Source organism: Ailuropoda melanoleuca, chromosome 1 (assembly GCF_002007445.2).
Source record: "Ailuropoda melanoleuca isolate Jingjing chromosome 1, ASM200744v2, whole genome shotgun sequence".
Taxonomy (NCBI): Eukaryota; Metazoa; Chordata; class Mammalia; order Carnivora; family Ursidae; genus Ailuropoda; species Ailuropoda melanoleuca.
Window position 1 is genome coordinate 183,732,928 of NC_048218.1, and position 25,208 is coordinate 183,758,135.

The window sequence follows — 25,208 nt, forward strand, 5'->3', positions numbered from 1 at the left end:
AGCTTTTAAAATCCTTGTTATTTTGATAGGGGGAAAAGCTAGCTATTTTGATGTTTTATCACTGACATTGGCAGTTTTATAATTGCTTGCTCGTTAGTTGTATTAATGATCACATTTTTTTTGTTAATTGCCTATGCCAGCCGGCACCTGTGCATGCTAGTGTAGGGCAATAATATTCACAGGAGAGAAGAATTCTTTACAAATTGTATGGTCAGTTATGGATATTTAGGCCTTTTAAAGTCGACCTTTAAAACAAATTATCTATGAATTTCTTTTTTGAAAATTCCCCAAATTGAATGATCTAAAAGATACAAAGATTGAAGATTAGCCATGCGACTGGGGGGAAAAAAAGTCACTCTATTTCCTGATGTTGTTTTTAAATTGCGTATGTGCACTTAAAAGAACTGATCTTTTGAAGTTAGAAATCTTTTAGTTAGGAATACCAATCAACCTCTTATAAAAACTGCTTTCCCTACAGAACAGGCTGTCTTAAAAATCGCAACTGCATTTTCATTTTAGTTATAATTTATCATCTCTCTTTTTCATTAGAATAGAAAGGCACAGGGAGAAAACAATTCTTTAAGCAATATTCTTCCCAGAGTCATGTCCACTACTCTTGAAAAATGCTATCTAGTTATTTGCAGTTTAGCACTCGTTTTGCAAATGTTGGTGGTGAGGCTTTCTTCTCCCATCCGCACAGCTCTCGTTGGTCACTAGTCAGGGATGGAGAGGCGAGGGGTGGTTCTGACAGTGTTGCTTTGCTCAGGGTGGTAACCTCTCTTCCGGTTCTCCATCCAGAGCTCCAGTGTCACCAGCAGCCCTGAGAGTCCTACTGGGGATCTGCAGCAGGCTCACAGGGCAAGAGCTGTGACTGAGACATTCCCCGTGTTCCCTGACGTTTCCTCTCAACAAGCTAACGAATTTAAAGTGCCTGGCAATGCACTGCAGGGCCCACTGGACGCCTTCACAAGCACGACTTGCCTTTCCTGTGCCTGCGTGCCAGCTCACGTGGGGAGCTTCCTGTGTGCCAGGAACGGGTGTGAAAATCGCACTGATGTTCTCTAAGGTGGTGCTGTTGTTCTCCCCCATTTCACACATAAGAGAAGGAAACTTTGGAGCAGTCATAATTTGTCTAAGATTGTCTAGTTAATAAATAACTGTACCTGGGAATTCCGACACGTAACTCTTTTTGCCTCTGACATTTTTTGTGGGCTGCATCTTTGAATAGCCCCACAGAAAAGACCAAATATCTTGAAATGTTCTCTCAGTAACATGCAGCTACTTTGATTTTCCTAAACCCCTGTATCTCTCCCTGTAGACCACAAAAGACTCCCAACGATCTTACTGGCTGCCCAGAGATATCCTAGGAGGGATTGCCTCTCCACACCATAATGAAAAGAACCTGTAGGAAAACCCGTAGTGACAATTCAGTTTAAGAGCTGATCTTAAAGGTCTTTTACCGGTGTTAAGAGTGAAATGTGTTCTCACCCATCCAAATTCACAAGTTGAGGTCCTAACTCCCAATACGTCAGAATGTGACTGCCTGTGCAGGTAGGGCCTTTAAAGATGTAATGAAGGTGAAATCAGGTCTTATGGGTGGGCTCTAATCCAGTGAGACTGGTGTCCTCACAAGAAAGAGATTAGGACACAGATGCACATAGAGGAAAGACCATGTGAAGACCACAGAGAGAAGGTGGCCATCTACAAGACAAGGAGAGAGGCCCTCAGAAGAGATCAACCATGCGAATACCTTGATTATGGACCCCAGAATCGTGAAAAAATGTATTTCTGTTGCATAAGCCACCCAGTCTGTGGTCCTCTGTCATGGCAGCCCCAGCAAACTGATACAAAGGGAGCTGAGTAATTACTAGTATCTGAAATTAAGAGCTTTCCAGATTATTCAAACTTCCCTTTTAAAAATCAGAAATCTAGATGAGAAAAACAAATTGTTATACAGGTTAAATCCAGTAAGAAGAATTTCAAGTGATTTCACAAATTATTTTATCATACTGGAATTTTATCGCCCCAGATGGAACTTGACTGAGAGGATCAGTGACTGGGGCCTTGACATCTTAAATTATTCAGTTTAGCTTGAGGATGCTTCTGATGTTTGATCTGAGGGCAAATCGGAGATGCTTGGGGGATTTCTTCACACAGCTAATTGAATACACTGACCATGGAAAGAATGAAATTTACAGATTCTCACTCACTTTGCTGTGCATGGACAAATCTGGTAGTCCTGAGAAGTGACAACAATGACTGCTGTTAAAATCAGAGGAAAACAGGTGCATGACTAACAGAAGGAGAAATGTAACACTGAGAGAGAAAACTGAAGGATGAAATAAACGACATTAAAAAGGATTGTCTCTAACAAAAGTCCCTTTGACTTTCAATTCAATAAATATTTTTAAAGTGTATGCATGGTAGTATGGGGGAAATCAGAATTTAGAAATTAACGCCGACCCTGATCTCAAATATTTCTTGATGTGATATAAGAAAAAAGACACAGACACAAATAGCCATAATGTCATGTAGTCTTTGATAAAATCTGTAATGGAAATTAAAAATGCAATGAAATCACAGAGGACAGAGAAGGTCATTGGACAAGACCCACTGGGAGAGACGTTTGTTTCTTTGGGGTCTGGAGAATGTGTAGCGTTTACACAGGTGGGGTTGCCAAGGGAGGAGCTTGTGAGGCAGGGGGATTAGCACAAGGGAAACGGAAACCAGATGTTGTGGAGTGCGAATCATGTTCAGCAAAAAAGTAGGAATCTGACCTGCTTACACGAGGGGAAGCATTGAGAGGATGGGGCCATTGACCCTGCACTTGGAGTCAAAGGGCCTAGGTTTGAGTCCTGTGTTCCCCATTTACTAGATTTATGACTTCAATCTCTTTGAGCCTCAAATTCCTCATCTGTGAAATGGAAATAATGACTCAAACCTCACAATTATGATTAGAAGTGAGTGCCCTGTGTGAAATCTCCACCTAGCAGAATCTGACAGCAATAAGAATTCTGCAAATGTTAGCTGAACCCAGTCACATGGGCTTGATTCTATGGAAAATGAAGAGCCGATAAGGTTTGTGAGCATGAACATGAGAAGACCAGAAGTAGGCATTGGGAAATTTATCCCAGTAGTGCTGTGTGTATAGCATGAATTCAAGGGCAGCCATTCCCACAGATCTGAGGTGATAGGAACTTGAGGCAGAGCTGCTTTGGAGGGGCGGTGTTGTGAAGGAGGTGATGGTAGGAGTCTTCCAGGACAAATGGTGCTGGGGTCTGCTCCCTGGGACATAGACGGCTGTTCAGAGACTCAGGCTCCAGTCCTGTGGCTCTTCTCTCAGTAGCATGACTTCTGTTGAGCTGTCTAACCTCTGTGGATTCCCAGTTTTCTCATCTATGAAATGAAGAGGTTGGAAAACTCTCTATGTATTCTTATAGCACCAAAATACCTCATGCCTATTTGAATCAAAAAATCCGTTAAGCTCGTTAGATGGGAAAGCAAACTGCCTAAGGGAGGTGGAGAAACTGAAGATAGCATAAAGCAAAGAGCTTTAAACATGAGTGAGCAGATCAGTGGCTGATAGCTTTATGAGGAATATGGAAGAGAGGAAAATGAACAGGTTTGGGGGAGAATATGATGAATGTCATTTCTAACAGCTGAAAGGGCTTTCCTTCAAAGAATTAGACTTGTGGCTTTACGAGCATTCAACCAATGACTTCCTTTGTATTGTCTGTCATACCATGTAACCTTCCAGATTTGAGAGCAAATACTTTTCTTTAATTCATAGATTCTTTTCATTGGAGATTCAACCAACAGAGGAATAATGTACTATCTGATCGAAAGACTAAATGAAACCCTGCAGGAATGGCAGAAAGTGCACGGCACGAAATTCTATCACAACGTCAATGGTGGAAAGACTTTGATCAGTTATTCCTACTATCCACAGTTCTGGATAAGCCCTTCATTGAGACCAACATTTGAGAAAGCACTCGAACATCTCTTGCAAAGGTACAATGGAGCTATTATGGACGGCACAATGCCACAATGGACCGACGTTTTACTGGTGGTCAAAATTGTTCCCTGTATATCAAATGTGCTGAAAAGCTTAAATCCCAAGTAATGTGGCTGAAAATGAGTTGGAAATGACAAGGAGGTCCGGTGATCAGGATCCTAGATATGGTTCAGTGAAATGTGAGGCACTGCTGAGAAAATGTTGACCATCTGTTTCAAGGCAACATGTGTTATTTTCCTTTCTGGATTTCAGATCCCGTCCCCTGGAGAACACAGGCCAGACTGTATTGGTCGTCGGTGGTGTCCAGTGGCTCAATTCCAATCACCTACAAATTATTCACAAGGTTTTGAAGAGGTAAGTTTCTGCAACAAAAATTGTCATTAGTATTCTAAGTGAAAAAGAAAAGTCACCCTTGAGGTGACTAAATTTTATCGAAGATTTTATGGAAAGTGCAGCTTGTATTTAGAACTACATACTTGAAGTCCAATTTAAAGTGTTTCAAAATACTTTTTGTATCCAATCACAAGAGAGCTCTTCAGTATCCACTTATATTTACTACAGGTAAAAACACACCCACTGACACATAATACTTTGTACACACACACACAAACCCTTAAATATACCAAATCTATAAAATGGGAATTTAGTCTTATATGCCAATTATCACATCCTAAAAGAATTCCATTGTATTTGTTTATGTAAGCACAAACACTGAGAAATGTAATCAAAGTTTATGACCTCAGAATTCTGATTATTTCTCAGGGAAAATTTACTGAATATCCTTGTGATCATCAAAACTTTGGGAATTGGATTTCATCTCCCAGTGGATGGATTGCATTTCTTGACACAGGTAGGGCCATTCCCTCCAGGCTTCATGAACTTTGTGGTTCCCATAAGGATCTTTGCTGGTGTCTGAAAAAGGACCTACAAGTCACTATAATAATATTCAGCCGCCTTCATAAAAATCAAAGGAGATAATGTACTTACAGATTAGGATTTCAAATCAGTTATACTTATTCCTGGAAAGAAGGAGACCATATCCCATTAACACGTTGTGAATAATGCTTTGAGCTCATAAGAGAAGAAAGGAGATGCCATGCTATAAAAAATTAAAGAACTGCGGGGTAGATGAGAGAGATTAATCTTTAAGTATCCCCTTACCCCACTAACATTTCATACACCTTTAAAGACTCATGCTGAAACCACAAGTGAAATTGTCAGTATCGACGAGTACTTTGGGAAAGAGTGGCTTTTTTGAAGATGATTTCTGACTGATTACTTTAAGGAAAACAAAGTCTTTGAAGTAGTCCATTGGTTTTTCCTTTGCTTGGATCCTCAGAAATGGGAGGAGTTGGAGGCCTCCAGCCAGTTCTTATAGAAAAGAGTAAAGTGGTCTCAAAACTGAATAACAGTCTTAGAAAAGAAAAGAAAGACAACATCCGTAGGTAAGAGAACCAGCTGCTCTTGTTGGAGGAAGGAGAGTTCATGGGCGGGCGGACTGTGTGCCCTTGCTCCAGGGAGCTCAGGGGAGACGGGAAGCTGCCCATCTGTATAAACTGAGTGAGATTTGTGTGTGTGTGTCAATGTTGAGCCCTCCTAGCTTTGCCCAGCACAGATGACACAACCCCCTCTCCCTTCTTAAAACATTGCTCGCCTCAGTGCCAGATCGCTGATGCAAAAGCAGGAGAAGTAGAAAGTGGCCAAGTCAAGCCTCCAAATTCAGCCTCTCAGAGGTAATGGGGGGGGGGGAGTCACTTAAGATGAGCTGAGGTATTTAGCAAATGGGTAGCTGAAGGGTTGGAGGCTGTTGGCGATTAAACGAGAGTTCCTTTGATAAGGGTTTTGAGTTGCATCGCCTTGACTGTTACTTGAAGGCTACAGTCAAGGTTACAGTTCTTTCTGGAGGACTCTGCTTTGAGCCTCCACTCTACCCTTTGCAGGAATTGGAGTGCTTGTGGCCCTACTTACATCTAGGTTCCTCACTCGGAATCAGCTCATCTCCGCAGACAGCAAACATTTCCACAGCACTTACTATGTGCCAGATCCTGTGTTGAATAGTATGCGTCCCACTGTGGCTTTGATGATCTCATCAGTCTTCTCAAACTGAATGAAGACAAAAGGTGGGGAGAAGGGGAGGGGAAAGAATAGAACAAAAGAGAAAGGGATAATAGCAAGTGGAGGCAGAAAATGAGGCTGAACTCAATCATACGCTCGCATGGCCACTCAAGAGCTTGCCTCTGCTGTTCTCTGTAGACTTGCTACCTGTGCATATGCACAGATGTGCACACACATGCACACACATGTGCACACACACGTGCACGCACCGCTACTGAGCTCAGTCCTACTGGGCAAGTTTCAGTTTCTCAAGAACGCCAGGCTCTCAGTCACGTCCAGGTCTTTGAAATCATGCTCCCTCTTCATGGAGCCCACTCTCCCACCACCTGTTCACCTGAATAACTTCCAATTATCTTCCAAGCATTAGCTCACCACTGGGCAGACTTAATTGACACACTAGACTCAATTGGCTGCTCCTGATGGGAGCTCCTCTAATAGCGTCTTGTGTCTTGTTTATTTCCCTCAACAGATACAATCCTTGGTTTTCTGTCTCCCCTGCTAGACTAATTTCTGTGAGAGCAAGGACTGAGGAGGGAGGGCTGCATTGCTCAGTCTGGTACCCCAAATGCAAAACACAATTCTCAGCACATAGTAGGTTTGCAAAAAATACCTCACGCAAGAATGAGTGAGTGATGCTTCATATGATTTGGCTCCTACCCAGATCACCCCTTTAAGACTGAAACATTCATTCACCTGGGCCACAGGGAATGTGGCCCAGTGAGGACTCCCACCTGACTCTTGGCAGGAATTGCCTTTTGCTGCCCAGGCCCAACTTGCTGGTCTAGGAGTACTAAGATTCAGCCCCCTTTCCTTAATTTGGGCCATCTTGGAGAGACCAGACCGGCTCTAGAACTCCCACTGGGATCCACAAAAGCCTCTCTTAGAACTACATCACTTCTTTATAGGTGTTGATCCCCAAAACACTCTCCTGTTAGCCCCCCCGCATGCAAATTCCCATCTCAGGAGTCTGTTTCCCAGAGAACCAACCTTTCTCTAGAAAACTCTTTTCAGAAACTGCGTACTGTAAAGTTCCATATACCTTTTGTAATTAGACATACTAAAGGTGAGAAAATACTTGTAACTGGACAAGAAGTCTGCAAACAATATTGAGCATCTCTGTTCACATGATGGCATAAACTAAATTCACATATGTTCCTTTCCTCTAGATTTCTTCCTTAGGAATTTTTCTATTCAGTACTTTTATTTTGGAGGGAACACTCTTCTCTAGATGTGCATGCTGGCACAGTGGAGAAGACAGAAAATCAGACATGGCTGCACCACTCCTTGTACCTTGCAGTTGGGTCAACAAGTTGGGCAAGTGATTTGTTTTTTCAACTGGAAAATGAAAAGCATTTTTATCTTTTAGAAAGGCAAGAGCAGGTCCCTCCCTCTGTCAGTTTGGGTTCTGCAGGAAACAGCAGACAGAATTAGCAGAGGAAGGGGATGTATTAGGGAGAAGGTCTGGAAAGGGTAAGGGGAAGGTGCTGAGAAGGCAGGAAGAGTTTCAGGCCCAGCACTTGAGGCCTATCACTCAGTCTTGCACCAAATATTTTTGGAAGGTCTACTGTATATTGGGCACTATTGGGCACTGTGGTTGCCTGTAATTGTCTGACATAAAGGGAGTGGGAGAAGGATGGATGACATAGGAAGAGTCTCAGACAACAGGTCAGTCTGAGAAAGTCCTAGCCAAGCTGATGAGGAATCCCAGAGCTAGAGTAGTTAGTGGAGGGGTCCCTCCTCTCAACAGTGCCCCTGACTTAGACTTTCTGCCAAGCACCATCGTTGCTTTGGATGTGGTTGGGGAGGGAGGGAAGAATACGATCCAGAGAAGCAGCAGCTGGAGGCTTCAATCGGTTCTGCTGTTCCCTGAAGCTCACTCCCCTACTCTGCTGCCCCACCTCCATCCAACAGGCAAACCTCTCTCTGGCTGGAACCCTTCCTGAAGGCTGTCCCTGCTCAGCTATTCCCCCTTCCCTACCAGCCCAGAGGCTAGTATATTTACATCCAATAAAGGTCTTAGTAAATGTTTACAAATCTGTTTCTCCTATTAGAATGCAATGTCTTAGGAGCAGGGGCCATGATTTATTTATCCTCGTATTGCTGTCCCTTAGCACAGAGCTAAGCACAAAACAGATACTAAATGGATAAGAATCCAAGTAGATGGAGATAGCCTTTGTGATTTTCAAATTTTGACTTTTAAAGTGAGAATTTTAAATATTTTACTGGATCTTTGTGGGAAATAAACCTAATTACCTTTCATAGAAGGATATGGTCCAAACTGTGTGTCATTCTAGATACTTATGTATTGCCGTTTTATATATACATAAATGTTTGTCTTTATATTTTGAGTAAAAAACTGATAAAGTCTTTATTTAAGAAAGGCATGTAAAATTAATTCTTTTTCTTGCAGTGGGGCCAACCTGTAAAAACGATGATATTTACATGATTTCTATCTGGGTTATTAAATCATAAAACAATCCTCTTAATAAAAATTCTCATTCTGATTGAAATTATATTTTAAAAATTCCCATTCTTCTCCATTGCAATATAGAGTGAAGTTCAGAATTTATGGAAAGAAAATGTGATTATTCTGGATGCTGCAAAAACATATGGCTACGAAGTGGTTGACACATTTACTATAACAATGGGGCGACACAAAGAGTTTTTGCAGGGGACATGTGGATGTCATTTTCATGAGGTATTTATGCTGGCTCTTTATTGATTGTAGCTTTTGACTTTTTAAATTTCTCATTGTATCTTTAACTGTATTGTCAGTATTAAAAAACTATGTCAGGAGGAGATCAAATGAGGTATTCCGTATCACTCAGCTAAAGCATGTAGCAATCACAACTGGAGGCTCTACGAAATAAGAAGTTAAAAAAGAATTAGCTTGTGTGTAGACACTTACCGGTCAGTGCAAGCAGGAGGATGGAAACCTGGACAGCACTTGCCTTGTCTGATAGACTCGGAACCTTCCCATCTGAAATTGTGGCCAACGAAGGCAGCAAAAGTCTTTGGTGGCGCTTGAAAATCAAGACAATTTAATGTGCTAATCTCATGAATGACCTTCCTCCGTTGGTTTATCCAGTGCATTAAACAGGTGCACCTGTGTTTTGAGTATCCCCAACACCCCATGGTGAAAGTGCTTTTACCTGTGGTCAGTAATATAATAGGCTAAGCTGATAAGGTGACAGCAGGAAATGATTTTACCCTTCCCCCGGCCGCCTGAAAACTGGGCTATAGCCACAGTGTCTCATACCAATTCTAAGGCTCCGCAAACCCCAAAGGACACGAGTTCCGCCTCTCAACGTTGGTCTCTTGAAGGCCCCTCTCACTTGGCTTGAAGCAAGGGTGAAGCCACTCCCTCCAAGGGAGGAAGACTGCCAAGCCTTTGGACAACCTCTCACATAGAAATTCTCTAACTTCATCTTCATTCCCCTACTCTTTTAACGAGACAAGGGTTTGTAGACTGGATTTTGTCCACACTTTTTCAAGTTTCGCATACATTGTCCAGACATTGCTTTGGTGTATGAGGTGACTTGGCTCCTGTCATGTGCTCTAGATCTCAGGAGATGCTGCTGAAACTACAGTGGGCGATGTCTCATTTGATCATTCTGTCAGATATGGGTTCACTCCTTCTTTCTCAAATGCCGCCCCCCCTCTTGTAAACCAGAATGCAGTCACCAGGTTGACTAGGTAAATGACAACCTAAGGTTTCTTGGGTCCTGTTTTTCAGCCCTTAAATGACTGTCAGAAACCATTTCAGTCCTCAGGATTTTATGGCTACCCCAAATTTATTGACGCTGCATTGGTTCTTCTAAATACTCTGTGTTATATGTTTTACATGTAATCGTGTATGACAGATGCCACCGCGTCTCAGGAAGTGCGAGCCTGCACCCACAGTGGAGAGCGGGGCATTTCCAGTTTTGATCTAGTAACTTGAAGGTTGGCTGTGCTGTTGCACAACAGTTTCTACACTGTAGGAGACTGTGTGTCTATTTCTTTCTTCCACAAAAAAAATAGAACACCCTTTGAGTTCCTATCCTATTTGCAAAAAGGCAAGACTTAGAAACACAAGAGCAGGTAGCCTGGAAGAGGAAGAAATAATCTTGCCACTGAGCCAGCCCAGGATCGGAGTTGGCTGCGAAAACAGGTCGGAGGTTGCCAAAACCCACATAAAATGGGGACTTTGAAAGACAACATACAGGTCGGATTTTTGCCTCTTTTAGAAAAGGTTTGTTTATTTACTTATTTTTATATAATGTGTCTTCAATTAGTATTTTGGGGGAGGGTATCTGTTTTTCTTTTTCATCTTTAGTTGCTCTGGAAGCCTAAAAAGGAGAAGTCTTCCAAAGATTTCCAGCATGGCTCCAATTAAAAACAGAAGATGCCCTTCCCACATGATTGCATTACATGTATCTCCTACCGCAGCGTGAACCAGTGACACTAACAGTCATGGAATTTGAGAACTACAACAAAGGCTCTTTGAACTACCAGAACTAGAATACTGGCTTCTAAATACGACCACTAAAGTTATCTTTAATTTGCATAACAATGATTTAAGCGTGTCAGGTGAAATTATGCCACTCTTTTGGCTTTTTAATTATGTGTAGTGATCATGTATAAATTGCTTTTTAGGCCCTATTTCTAATGTGTGTTGACTTGACAACTACCTGGGTATCGTCCAAATTGTCTCAGTTGATTCTAAAGCAGTGTCATCCATGTTGAAGTTTTCTTGTTTGAGCTAAAGTACTTCTGGGAGCATTTGCCTTTCCAGTTACACCACAGAATGATAAGATCATCCTTCTCAACTGGCTCTCTTCATCACAAAGTCTCTAACCCGTTCATCACTTAGGCATAATGGTCACTGAAGTCTTGAACGATACGTACCACCGTACCTCAGGAAGTTTCTAGTGCTGACACTGATGTTTTATAACCTTTCCAAACTATGACCCAACATCTTAAATCACTGTGAGCTTACCATAAACAATCAAGAAAATCGAAAGGCCCTTGCAAAGGATGATTTGATGATTAATGTAGCAAGCCAGGGAAAAGTAGATTATTGGTCTCATGCAAAACATATTAAAGGGCAGAAATTTGTTAATAATAACCATTTTTTGCCTCTATGCTCATCTTATGAGCTGGCAAAGCAATTTGTCATAGAGTAATAGCAAGAATTAAAATCAGCTGTGTGAGAACCATAAGAATTTGAGTTTGGGAGCCTTGTAGCTTCTGGTGTTCTGTCACACCATTCCCACAATAGATTCACACATACCTGAGAAGGATTGCTATAATCATTACAGTAAGATCTTGATGTGTCCTCTTTGACTTGTGGTGGGAATTCTATCATAGACATAACAAACCTGCTTCAGTGGGCTCTTGTCACCATAGGTAAGATGAAAGGTCTTGGGGGCACCTCTTTCATCTGTCAAGGCACTGACAGAGAGAATATGTTGCCACCATGAATCTATAAACAATTCCCCAGCTGACGTACATCAGTTTTGACTACAATGTTCGTGCTGATTAGAAAAGCAGGTGTTTCTTTTCATGGCTAGAAATGGAATTTTGTTTTCCCAATGTTTATGCAGGACAACAAACAGGATCCAGGTAGCTTTTGCCCAAGAGTGGTTTTGGATAGTGCATTTAGTTATGTGGCAAACATCTATGAGCAAGCTAAAACCTGGGTAGGATACAAAAATATTACCAGCCCAGATCTGGCTGCAGGAGGGGCAAATCCACAACTATGTGATTATTAATTAGTCTAATCAGTTGTACAAACCTTATATGAGATCTCTGTTTTCTGGCTGGTGTACAGCTGGTGTACAGCTCTTGCCAGTCCAAAGGGAGAAAAAAATCCCTTTGGCGTTACTACCCAGCTCTAATAACACAAGTTTCCTTTGATTCTGGCACCACGGAAAGAAGAAAGGATTTTCAGTTCCTTGTCAGAGATGATTTCCCATTATTATTTGATCTTCATCTTATACTCTTTATTATTTAATTTTAATTATGTAAACAAAAGCTTAGCTGACCTAGAAAAGTTTTCCTTCTGTGTGATGGGCTTGAAGGTTTTCCCTTTCTCCCTCAAACTTAAAAAATTTATCATAAACACAATGAAGAAAAAAGCCTTTAAATTCACCTACCTAAAAAACTGAGGTAACAACTTTCAGAGAAAAAAGAATTGATCCAAATATAGATAGCTTAGATAGCAGATCCCACAATTTATCCACATAGTTATTTTTAATAAATTAGTAATGGCAATTTAATTCAACAAATATTTGAGTGTCTATGTGAGCACTGTACTAACTACTGTAAAATGAGCTAGGAGAACATTTTTTAGGGTTCCCTTGAGTATCTCAAACTCAACATATCGCCAACATGCAATTCTGTATATTGTAGAACATCAATTAAAATCAGGGCCTGGGAAGGCTACGGCCAGATCATGCTAAGAGCTTAGGCTTTATCCTATAGGTGGTGGAGAGCCAATGAAAGGTTTTATGGAGAAGGGAGATGGTCACACCTTTGTTTCAAATAGGTAAGTCTGACAATATTGAGGGAGGAAGACAGAAAGAGGACTGAGTCTGGGAGAGAAGTTAGGAGACGCTTTCATAAGTCAGGTGAGAGATAATAAAAGCTTGCCCAAACCAGGACAGAGACTGCAAGCATAAGGGAGGAGACAAATACAAGCCTTATTTTAAAAGTAAAATCTGTAGATCTTATCTGCAGCATGGGGGTGTACAAAGAATCAAAGATGACTCCTAACTTGGGTGATGGATTACAGCTGAACCAGCAATTGAGTCAGAGAATGACTGAGAAGGTACCGGCTCAGGGGAAAGACGATGATTCCGTTTTGAACATGTTGTGTTGGAGATGCCTGTAGGATATCCAGGTGGAGTTATCTCACAGGCAGTTGGCTCTACAAGCCTGAAGCTCGAGGGGCAGGGTGCGGCTAGAGATAAAAGGTTGGAAGTCATCAGAAAACAGGCAACAGTTGCAACAATGAAAATAGATCATCCAGAGAAAGTGAGTAGAGTTAGAGGAGCTGAGGAAGGAACTCTTGGAGTTTGCAGAAATAGGAGCATTTGAATTTAGAGAATAAACTGATAAAGGAAAGCTCTAGTAGAACGTGGTGCCGTGGAAAGCCAAAAAGTGAAAATTTGTAAGGAGAGATCAAAAAACAGCATTACTGCTGTCAAATGTAATGGATAGATTTATTAAGATAAGGATTTTTAAATAGTCATTGATTTGGCATTGAGAAGGCCCTTTCTGATCATTAACAGTAATTCCTGTAAAATATTGGGGGCATGAATTAAACTACAATAGATTGAAGAGGTATAAGAAATGAGAAAAGGAGGCTGGTAAAGCCTTTCAACAAGTGAAAATGAGAAAAAAGGAAAGATACTGGATTTAGAAAAGAAAGTGGTCTAGGGGCAGTTTACAGGAGAAACTATTTTTCATGTTCATGGGCAGAAAGGGAATAATCAAGACTAATGGATGCATAAGGAATACAGGAGGGCATAAGAGAAAGGTCTTTGATAATGTGGGGGAAGATCAAGTCAAGGAGGCTGGAAATAGTTGGTAGGGTGCTGGTAAATGAACGAGGTTGGTTGCGCGTTTCTTCTTCTCTATCATTTACTTGCCCTAGACTTCTGCAAATTTTCATCTCAGAAGCTTCACTTTCAATGACTCAAATTCATCCTTCATATCCCCGCCAGGGTGTTTCTCTGGTCCCAATCCAATATTGTCATTCAATACCTTTCAGTGGCCCTGTCACTAAAGAAGAGTCACAGAAGCTTTCACTGCCCACCAGTCCTAAAACCCTTTTGGGGGAAAGTGATTCTAGACCATTTTTTTCTGTGCAAAAAATAATTAATGCTCAATCCATTGTCTGCAAGAATTCTAGCTTTTTCTGCCAGATGATTAGATTACAGATCGGTGCCTGCCGAGAATGAATTCATGAGCCCCCAGGGAGCCCAGCCTTTTCTGGGATGGTTTGGTAGCAGATCGTGTTCCAAAGGAAGCAGCCTATGTTGAATGGTGGTAACACCGATTACATCAGGGTCTCTCTCTTCAGAAGGATAATTAAATGAAGAGAGTGTTCGTCCCTCTATGCTAACTAGTATGATGACCCCAGGAGGCAGCTGTACACGGCAGCCTCTGCAGTACTGACACCTAGGATGTCAGCATGCCTAAGAAAGAGATGTTGATCCGTAACTATTTCATGTTTTTTTGCAAGAAACCCTCATTTCGGGGGAGTTTAATACCAAGGTTTAAGAATCAAGCTAGGATAGACTCTTAACTGCCTTGATTAGCATTCCCTACTTTACGTTTTGGTGTTCTAGCCTAGTGAAAACAGGATCTGTGGTTTGGGAAACTCTGTATACTCCTCTACTGTAAAGATTCTCAAATAATATTAGTATTTTAAATGATCCAAAAAGCCCTCACAGCAAAAAAACTATTTATAGCTTCATTTGACCCAGTTTTTCCCAAACATTTTTGACCACAGAACCACTTTCCTTTCTTTTAATAACAGCTATTAACACCTCACTAAACACACTTTGGAAAAACTAGCATAGAGGATAAGGTCAAAAATCATGCGTGGAGTACAGATTAAATGTGGCAGAATGACCACAAGCATTTATCTTCTCTTCCACTTGAAACTCCACCAAAAGACTTTAAAGACATGAAGCTATTCACCACTGCTCCCCACTAAAAAAAGACAGAATAAGAACTAACTCATAACAGACAAGAAATCTGAATTCATTCTAAGGAGTTTAACTTAGCCTCCAAAGGAATTACAGTGTAAAATGAGAGAGAGGAGAATCGCCAATTGGAGGTGAAGCACACTTGCCCACAGACCCTCTGAATGGTCCAGGCCTGAAGGAAGTACGTGTAGAAGAAGGCAAGGCTGAGACACAGGTCAGAAAATGATTGCTTAAAAGTCTGGATGCAAAATTGGTGGAGCCCTCACCCCACCACATGCAGCCAAGAACGTATGTCCATATATAAGATTTCTTTTAAAGCTGAACATCAAAAATTGGACTCAGAAACAAAGGTAGAGAAAAGAACAAATTAATCTAGAGGCTGAAATCAGGAAAACGAAAGTGAAAGTTGGCACCTGAAGGGCGGAGCCCTTCTCCCCAGACCCTCTGGAATACCAGCAGACCAGCAGACGGGCATGCACCCTCAGACAAGCAGCTAGAGGGCTCTTCGGACAAGAGATTGAGTGGCCCTATGGAAGTTCTCCTTTCAAAGGCCCCAGTAGTGCTGAGCGAATCCCTACAGTGAAGCCAGCAGTTGGAATGTTGGTCCATACAAATTGTTTCTAAGGGACATTTTCATGCCATATGCTTAAATCACACCTAAGTTCCAGAGATAGATGGAAACAAATACCTGTGAGTGGAGGTCAAAACAGAGTCCAAGACCCAAGATGCACATTGAAATAGAGCAGGGTAGGAACTTAGCCTGTAATCCATTGGACTAATGAAGGTCATTCAAATAATATCAAGAATTCAGAGACATGAATATCCAGCCACTTAGAAAACTGAGTTTAAAACGGGAGTTAGTCCCTGGAGAACTGCAGAGGGGTACAAGAGAGAACCAACAATTCCACTGGAATTGGTAAACTACTGGTATACAGCTCCTTATAATCAATCTCCCCACCTCAGAGCAGAATTTGTTCCCAGAGCCGGAAACTGAGGTCTGTCTAAGGGGCATTAGTTAAAAACGCTCAGCTGTCAGAGTGAGAAGGCTTGGAGATTTGGAGGTAGGGGAAGAGACTGAGACATTGCAAATCTGGAAATACCCAAAGCAAAAAACAATTCCTCATTCCTAAAGAAAACTTTAGTCTTGCCTTCTAATCCTCAGCATCTTTGAACCATTCAGAAGTTGGACTCCCTTCAATCAAAACATAGCTTATTTCATGTGGCCATGATTAAATATTGGGGTGGGGGTAAATGAAAAATATCATTATTATCTGTAAAAATTGCATGATTTCCTGAAATGGAACGATGAATTATAAGGACTGGCTTCTAGCTATTGTTTGTTGCTTTATTTTTATTCCATTTCTGTGAATTCTTGGGCTACTTTTTCAGCTGGTTGTAAATTTGGTGACTGGATCTTGGATTTAATGTCATGTCTGCAGAATGACTATACCAAATAAAAAGTACTTCAATCTTATACATTTATCTTAAAAGACCACACTAGCGGGGCGCCTGGGTGGCACAGCGGTTAAGCGTCTGCCTTCGGCTCAGGGCATGATCCCGGCGTTCTGGGATCGAGCCCCACATCAGGCTCCTCCGCTATGAGCCTGCTTCTTCCTCTCCCACTCCCCCTGCTTGTGTTCCCTCTCTCTCTGGCTGCCTCTATCTCTGTCGAATAAATTAAAAAAATTAAAAAAAAAAAAGACCACACTAGCACATTTTGGTCAATGTCAGGTTTTCCAACCTTGGAAAGCCATTACCTTCCTCTTCCCATCCCATCCATGTCCGTGAAACACGTTTATAACCAGAACATCCCCTTTAATCCAGTCTAGAGAGATTTTGGAACACTTGCACCACTGAAAAATGTTTTCTATTTTGTTCTGTGGATCTGGAACCACATCAGAAGTTCCTTCGGTGTTATTCAGGTTAAGATCAGTTTTAGGAAAGGTATTTGCTTCTAATATGCCTGACACTCTTCCAATTCACCAAGCTTTCCCTTTTTGTACTGACTTTTTTGAAAATTCCGACTTACTTTATATGCAGCAGTTAATTGACATGGTAATATACTCATTCTGATTAATATTTATGTGAAATCAATTTTGAATGTTCAATTTACATGCATTCAATGGTAAAAATTGCAATGTGAGTTTTATTGTGTAATTTATAAGAGTTTTTCATTTGTTTGTCTAGTCCTACAATAGCCAGTGGACAAAACCAGGCAAGTTGAATTGTAGCCATTTGTATGCTTTCTAAATGCCTGTGTGCCCAAGTCTTTAATTATGCGGAGATGTGGAAAGATCTATAATCATAAATCGGGAGGTCTCTTAGCATATAAGAAACCTATGAAAAAGTAAAAGTTGGTTCTGCACGCCAAAGCACAGAATTTCAATTCTTATTACACTGAGTCACAAAAAATGTGATCACCTGCATAGTCTGTAATATGTTGTCATGACAGCACTTGATTCCAGCACCAAAATTATTCCTTTCTAATTTTCTATAGTTAATATATTGAAAGTATATTATTGTTTTGAAACACTGTAAACTTGGAAGTCTATTCCTATATGTAACTTAATCTAAATGTGAACACTGCTGTGAGAAAAATAATTTTTGTTATTACACGTATACTTGTGATTATAGAACAATGGTGATCCAACCAGGTTCTCACACTTAATGAAGACCAATCGTCCTTCACTCTTGTTTCCTAATTTTAAATATAATTTGACACAGTGAACTCAAAAAAAGAAAATAAACAGCAACACACACACACACAAAGCTGAAGACAAAGAGTTATTCGGATTATTTTAAAGTGTCAAAGAATTGTCATTTAACATTCACGTTTGGAGTAATGTAAACATTTGCCAAATCACACAGGTATGTATCATTTAATCATATGTAATAGTTCCTTATCCCTCTGGGTAGACATGTCTCTTTTCAGTGCTTGAGTCATAGGCACGCATATTTAAAGAAGCATTTGGCAGCATCGAGCAGTTAGAATTTGTCTCTATTGAGATGCAGACCATACAGAAACATCTAGAGTGTTGTCTTCAGTTCAAGGCCTAACTCCTTCACTGATGTTTTCCAATAGCTCACTTCTGTTGTTTGCTCTTCTTCTTACTACTATGCCCCAGAGATAACCTAACATTTGTATTGCTAACATCTCTCTTTCAAAAAAAAATTTTTTTAAAGATTTTATTTATTTATTCAACAGAGATAGAGACAGCCAGTGAGAGAGGGAACACAAGCAGGGGGAGTGGGAGAGGAAGAAGCAGGCTCATAGCGGAGGAGCCTGATGTGGGGCTCGATCCCATAATGCCGGGATCACGCCCTGAGCAGAAGGCAGATGCTTAACCGCGGTGCCACCCAGGCGCCCTTAACATCTCTCTTTCAAAGCCACATTCCACTTGACAGTTTAGTTGGATTTTAATAATCCCAAATGGTCCTCTGATTTTTGCGAAGGACCCAAATGGGCACATTTCCGCACAAGAGATCAAAGGAAAGAAACAATTAGCCCTCTATGGTACAGGTATCAAACATCTTTCACCTGCATATTTCCAAGCCTAAAAACTGTAGCTAAGTCCTTCATTTTAGAGCCCGTCAGAGTAGGTAAAATAAAGTAATATTTTGAAACAGAGATAGCGGTTTGACAGCAATGCCAGATACCGAATTTATCAAATAAGTTCAAAGAAATAATAGCTCTGTGAACAGATGACAATGCCCACCATAAATTAGCACTGAGTAATGTATAGAGGAACTCTTCGTTACACGGAAACAACATGGTGCCTGACCTTGGGGAGTTAGTCTCAGGCAATGTCTTTGAAGCCATTTCATTCTTGTGCTTACTTCAAGTATCTTAGACATGTGTCTTTAGATAGCCCCCTTGAGGGTAGGGACCATGTCTGAATTACTCCATGTGTTTTCTCATAGAGAACTCTGAAGATTCAAAGTTGGATATTATGTAGAAAAAAATAAATCATTGGGTCATCAATAACTCATTTTAATTTTATAAGGTACAGCATCATTTTGTTTCTCTTCTGCTGCTTTTCTATTGTAAAAAGATTACATGAACTCTTATTAACTGTAAAAATGTAAAAATAAGTATATATAATAAAAACAAAAAATCCCTGCCTTTAGGGGTGCCTGGCTCAGTCAATGGAGCAGGCTTCTCTTGATCTCAGAGTCGTGGGTTCAAGACCCACATTGGGTGCAGAGATTACTTAAAATCTTTAAAAAAGCCTGGGTGGCTCAGTCAGTTAAGCGTCTGGCTCTTAATTTCTGCTCAGGTCATGATCTCAGGGTTGTGAGATCGAGCCCTGCGTTGGGCTCCATGCTGGGTGTGAAGCCTGCTTAAGATTCTCTTTCTCCCTCTCCCTCTGTCCCTCCCCACCCTCACACACATGTGTGCTCGCTCTCTCTCGCTCTCTCTCTCAAAAAAAAAAAAAAACAAAAAAAGAGAGAAAATTCCTGCTTTTTTATCATATACACCTGTTAATTCTCAGTGCCTTCCCCATTGGAGATGCTATTAGGAGTTTGGTACATAGCTCCGTTTTAAACATACACTCTTGATTTTAATTCCAAGTAATTAAAACTCTTAGGCTGTCAACATTTATGGTCACTAGATTTATATAACACTGGACTTTATTTAGAACTACCTTATTGCTCCATAAACATTTTTAGGGAAGAGTAGCAGTTTATGAAATGCACTTCAATCTGTAGTATGAACATTTCTATTTTTTCTATCACAGTATTAAATTCTGCTTATACTTGGCTTATGCAACCAACAAATTGGGTCTATGGTAGGTTGATGGTAGACTCAGTTAATACAGGTGAGTGAACATCTGGTATTGAAAAATCCCGCATCATCACTGGTTTTGTTGTTGTTGTTGTTGTTGTTGTTGTTGTTTCCCTTCCCAAATGGTCTTAGTTATTTTCTTGCATTTATTCTTCAAGATGTATTTTAGGATTTGTCATGTCCTCCCAAATCCTGCTGTGATCACAGTTGGGATAGCATTTTAATTAACCTGGGAGGATTTGACATAGTATGTCTTTCCATTTGTTAATGTTTTCCTTTTACTAAACTTTGTATTTTCTTCACCCGAATAATTGCTGAACTGAATGAAATTGTTTTTGTATTGTAATAGGATCTTTTCTCTAATATATTTCTTATTAATTATTGATAGAATATAGAAATGCTATATAATTTGTATAATTAACTTTATAATATTATTTTTCGGTAGCTGCCTTTGGGTTTTCAAGGTAAATAATCATATAGTTATAAATAATTCCTGGGTAATTTCCTGTAACAAAATATTTCACAATGCTAAAGCTTGCATTCCTGAAATACATTGTATGTGCTGGTGGTACAGTGCATAATACTGCTGGATTTTTTAAAGGCTCCTTCCATTTACAATGGCATTTGGGAAGACTTTTTACATCCCTATTTTGACAAATCAAAACTGAAGTACTTCTTTCTCTGTAGGTTTGTCACTTTTCAGGAGGCAGTAACAGGGAAATACTGGCTTAACCAAGGAATTAGGACACTTAGCATCTTTGGTTATTTCCTGCAAAATAGCTTTCAAAGGAAACCAACTGAATTAAGTGTTGTTGGGCCAAGGCCTGGGATAGATGTGTAGGAATCAATCTCCAGTAGCGTATGCCAGCACTGGCATTATGGGAGGCATTAGGCTGGCCCTCAGAAGCTGAAGGAGACCCCGTCACCCCATCTTCATTTCTCAGAGACCACCTGAGTGGTTTCAAAATAGGAATACATTCTCAACCTTCCCATGTGACCTGGCAAAATACTGACGTGCCTCTTGAGTAGAAGCTATACGCTTCAGCAAATACAATGGAAATGTATATTTTTGTGTTATCTCTTTTATAAGTCAGATTCAAGATTGCTATAAGCATCTACACTGGCATTATCCCACATTTGTAATGCAACATTAAATGCAACCCCGAAATCACACAAAACATTGAAATAATTTTTAAAGAACTATATAACCTTTTGCAATGGGATGTATTTTTATGTATTTTGCATTTAATTAGCATGCAGATCATCTGGCAATTGCAAAAACCAGACCTTAAGATAAAATTATATAAACAAAAGTAACCTTATTTTGGCTTCAGAACACTGGAATAATATTTTTTCAGGGTTGAATGTAATATTTATGCGTAAGTGTTTCCTTAAATAAACTTCCTTAAAAATGTTCACTAATCTTGCTGTCGTTGAATATACACTTCCTCCAAAATGGACAGAACCTTCAGGAAAACACTGGTACGCCTCCTCGCCTATCATATTTAAAGTTGTAGGATAACCAAACAGGGGTGGAAGGCGCTGCACATAACAGCAGCTTACAGCCTTGGGACCTGGAATATTAATCAGTGGTTAACTGCAAACTGAGCTCTGATTTACCGTCCGTAGGGATTCCTTACCGCAACCCACTGATTTCACTGCTCTTCTTAAAAGTCACTTCATCTGAGGGCCTGATCATAAAAACTAAACGTCCCATAGCTACAGGAAAACAATTCATTTCTTTGGGGTTAGCAGAGTATAATTGGTTTTAAAATGCATTGCTATTACATTTTCTCTTCAAAATGGGAATAGCTTCAACATTTTTATGATTCTAAAGGAATGCTCATTTGTTGTATTCAAATAAAAAGGCAAGGCCAGAAGTTACACAGAATACATTTTAAATCACCTATAATTCCTCTACCCAAAGATCACTACTGTTAACATTTTGGTTTCGATCTTTACAGAATTTCTACTCAAATAAATCTTCTAAAAGGGTTCATGCTCTCTTGCACATAATAACTAAAAATACTTATCTTCAAAATAAAGAGCTTGTGTTTGTTTAAATATTCTGTGTTTTTTTTAGGTGTGTTCATTGTATCCTCTTTTATGGAACAAAAAATGTGGCTCTAAATCATTATATAGCACTTAAAGGAATTTTAAAAATCCATGTGAGCTAATGTTGCCTTCATTAGTCATCAATAACATATAGTTTATGGGTCCATATTGACTGAAAATAATGTCTCACAATTGCATCAAAAATTAATAATTAATAAATTGAATTCATGATGTGTTATTCATTTGTGAAGACACTTCAAACATCTTTCCAGTATTTTCTCTCCTCCTTACTCCCAACCCACCACACAGTCTCTGTTTTTATCCCTTCCTGATTCCCTCTGACTGTTGGTATTAACAACCTGAGTTTCATTAACCCAATGATTAAAACTGACAATTGTACTACCTCTGAAACTAATAATACACTATATGTTAATTAATTGAATTTAAATAAAATTATAGAATAGCACCAGGGCAACTTTTTGTAAACTGTACAAATAGAGTATAAATATGGCCTCTGTGTGTGTGTATGGTGTGTCGATATGCATAAAATATCTGTGAATGGGATCACAAAGAAACCAGTAATATATGTTGCTGGGGAGTCAGCTGAGTGACTGGAGGTGGGGAGGCAGAGCTGGGGAGAAAATTTTTGTTATATATCCTCTTATGCTTTATAAATGCTTTATAATTCTGCCAATTCAAAAAAGTTAAAGATAAATATATTTGCATATGTACAAGCATATATAAAGTTATTAGTTTAACAGGGCACGGGCTGCTTCTGCAGATTCCTTACTAACTTACTGAGTGCCCAGAAAAATAAAACCATTAATTGTAAGTATCAGCTTATGGCTATGCAATAAGGAAGTGTTTTTCTTTTCTCTGCAAATAGTTTTGATTTCCATTCTATAAAAGGGTGCATGGCAGGTTTAGAATACCCTGTTTGAATCAGTGACCCAGCAAAGGCACCTCAGTGTCTTTTCTATATGTTAGCTTCTGGCCTAAGTACACACACACACACACACACACACACACACACAGAGAGAGAGAGACAACAGTGTGATAGAGAAAACATCTGAAATTATTCCTCAGTTGCATTGGAGTCAGCTGCCCTGACGTAAGGAAAATGGCAAATTCTAATTCTGTCTTTAGTTTTTGTGGGGTTTTTTGTTTTTGTTTTTGAAAGGTAAGTGTCTCCGGCTCCTGGTTACGTAGGTCATATTTATGCCCGTTAGGCGACATCTGTGTGATACAGATGCGGTTCAAGTTTGTTAGTTAATACTACTCGATGCAGGGCTTGAAGGTCCTTGATTTTGACTATTTTTTGCTCTTTATTTGCAGGTAGTGAAATCAAAGTTAACCAAAGAATATCACTTTATTAAAATGAAACAATCAAGAAATCATATTGTGGGGAAATATTTCAGCAATCAAAGCAAACTACAGCAACAACAAGACTCCGTAACAAATTTTCAATCACCGTATCATGTCAGAGGTCCAATTAATCAGGTTTGCTCTGAAATCCTTCTCAGCAGGATGTGTGCAAGTGGAAGACCTGCGTAGACTCCCTGCAGGAGGACCGAGCTTGGACTTGGCGGCAAGCCGCTCACTCACCTGGACAGCAGTCTAAGAACCAGCTCCTGTACATCACGTGTATTTGGATGGACCACACACGACGCGCCCTGGCACACATACACGCCGATGCACACACGGCTAAAAAAAGTAGTAATAACACTTTTTTCCTCCAGCTTTATAAAGCCGAGATATACACTTGAAAATCATTTGTTTTCAAGGGGAACGCTAGAGCTAGAAAAAGGTCGCTTGAAATATGATCGTAAATTAGAACCACTGTGGGATAAGTATTGCATTGTGATAATAAGGAGAAATGTAGACACTTGAATTATGTGGACAAAAAGGACAAAGCTCTCAAGTGTTGCGTTATCTTCTCTCTCGGTACATTAATACTGAAAAGGAGAGAAAAGCAGTTACATTCCACTTGCAAGTAGGGATTGTGTTTGTGTCGTTCCAGGAAAAAAAAAGTGATGTTTATGATGGCTTAGGCTTTGTGAATCTAATGCTCAAGAAAAATATTTCTTCCTATATTTCTTGAATTTTACAATCAAAAGGAAAAGAACAGGAATGCTCCACGAGGAATTCGAAGCGATTCTATGAGAGAGATAGGAAATGTAATATTTTACAGTTAAAACACCAATGCATTTAACTTTGCACTCTTCGTACTTTTCATAAACATTCCCTCCTATCCTGTCTGTGAACTTGGATGGGTAAAAAAGCAGTCTAAGTTGATTAAATATGTAATTTTAAAGTGTATTATTTTATTATGTTTTACTGATGATACTACTTAAGAAAGCTTTTGTTTGCCATGAGAACCCTGTGTAATTTAAGCTTACATTTTATGTAAATATTTTCAAAGGATTAGCCATTTGCAAGTGCATAGGTGTTTATTTTCATACAACATTTGCATATGTCCACAAATATTATGTTACTAGTACCGATATTTTGATTTATCTAATACAAATTTAGAGTAAACATAAAATTATTTTTTTATTAAAACTGTAGCATATATATACAACATACCCAATTCTAGTAACGAGAACTTTCTCTTCTACCTGTTAATTTCAAAATAGTGCATTTCTTTATTTTACAAGTGCTTTGTTGAGAGATAGCCCACAGTTAAAATTGGTTTTTAAAGAACTGTTTTCCTTTGGAGGGGATAAAAAAAACCTGAGAGAGTTATTCAATCCATGTTTGAAATTACAAAATACACAAATACCTCAATTTCATTATCATACCAAAAAAAGACTATTTTGATCAATCAGTTCCTTAGTATGAATATCCACCTCTTTAAATACTCTATTTTTATATATATTTTTATATGGAAGTAAACATGAATTTATATTTAACTGTCTTAAATTATATTTAAGCACAACTATCACTTGATAGAAACAGTACATATCTGTCTTTGGCAGATGATAGATTTTTTTTTTAATGGTACAGAATTACCCTTTAAAATGAAAGATTTTTCTAATATCTGCAACTATAGGCAAGCACCATTTTTAGGTTTTCGATTATTCTTTTTAATGATAGAAAATGTTGCCAATTCATGCAGCCTCTCCATCGTGTTCTGATGTATTACAGGATTATAGTCTGTGGATGTTTCTTGTAATTTACTACCAACCTAACTATAATAACCATCTGACTGAGGTTAGTCTGGCATTTACCTCTTCACCGTTGCAATAATAATAGATTTTAGAAACAAGTGTAATAATACTATTAATAAATGTTTTCCTGGTAATAGTCTGTGTTCAGAGAGTATCCTTTATTCTCCTTTTCCCTGGAGGCATGCAACCAGACAGAGACTGCTTGGCGGACATGGCATCATACAGATTCAACTATTTGAGTGTGGTTTCATAGGATAACTGTCTAGTTCCTTCCAATCCTGATAGCTTCTGAATTTTGATCAGATGAACTCCCTGCTGTACAGTGACCAAAACTTTTGAACGTAGTGCAATGAAGAGTTGTTTTT

General features: G+C 39.5%; 1 protein-coding gene across 3 annotated transcripts in view; it reads left to right on the forward strand.

Moving 5' to 3' along the window:
- Positions 1-24,979, forward strand: part of CPED1 (cadherin like and PC-esterase domain containing 1) — a 261,922-nt gene extending 236,943 nt beyond the window's left edge. For 2 of the 3 annotated variants that reach the window (XM_002922427.4, XM_019802992.2), the window contains 5 exons: positions 3,791-4,011; positions 4,268-4,369; positions 4,778-4,865; positions 8,682-8,828; positions 23,009-24,979. In XM_002922427.4, the coding sequence (XP_002922473.1) occupies positions 3,791-4,011; positions 4,268-4,369; positions 4,778-4,865; positions 8,682-8,828; positions 23,009-23,227 (777 nt within the window). In that variant the 3' untranslated portion in view covers positions 23,228-24,979. Of the gene's footprint in view, positions 1-3,790; positions 4,012-4,267; positions 4,370-4,777; positions 4,866-8,681; positions 8,829-23,008 lie in introns of those variants that run through there. The other variant, XR_004628686.1, reaches the window with a different exon arrangement.
- Positions 24,980-25,208: the final 229 nt, after the last annotated feature.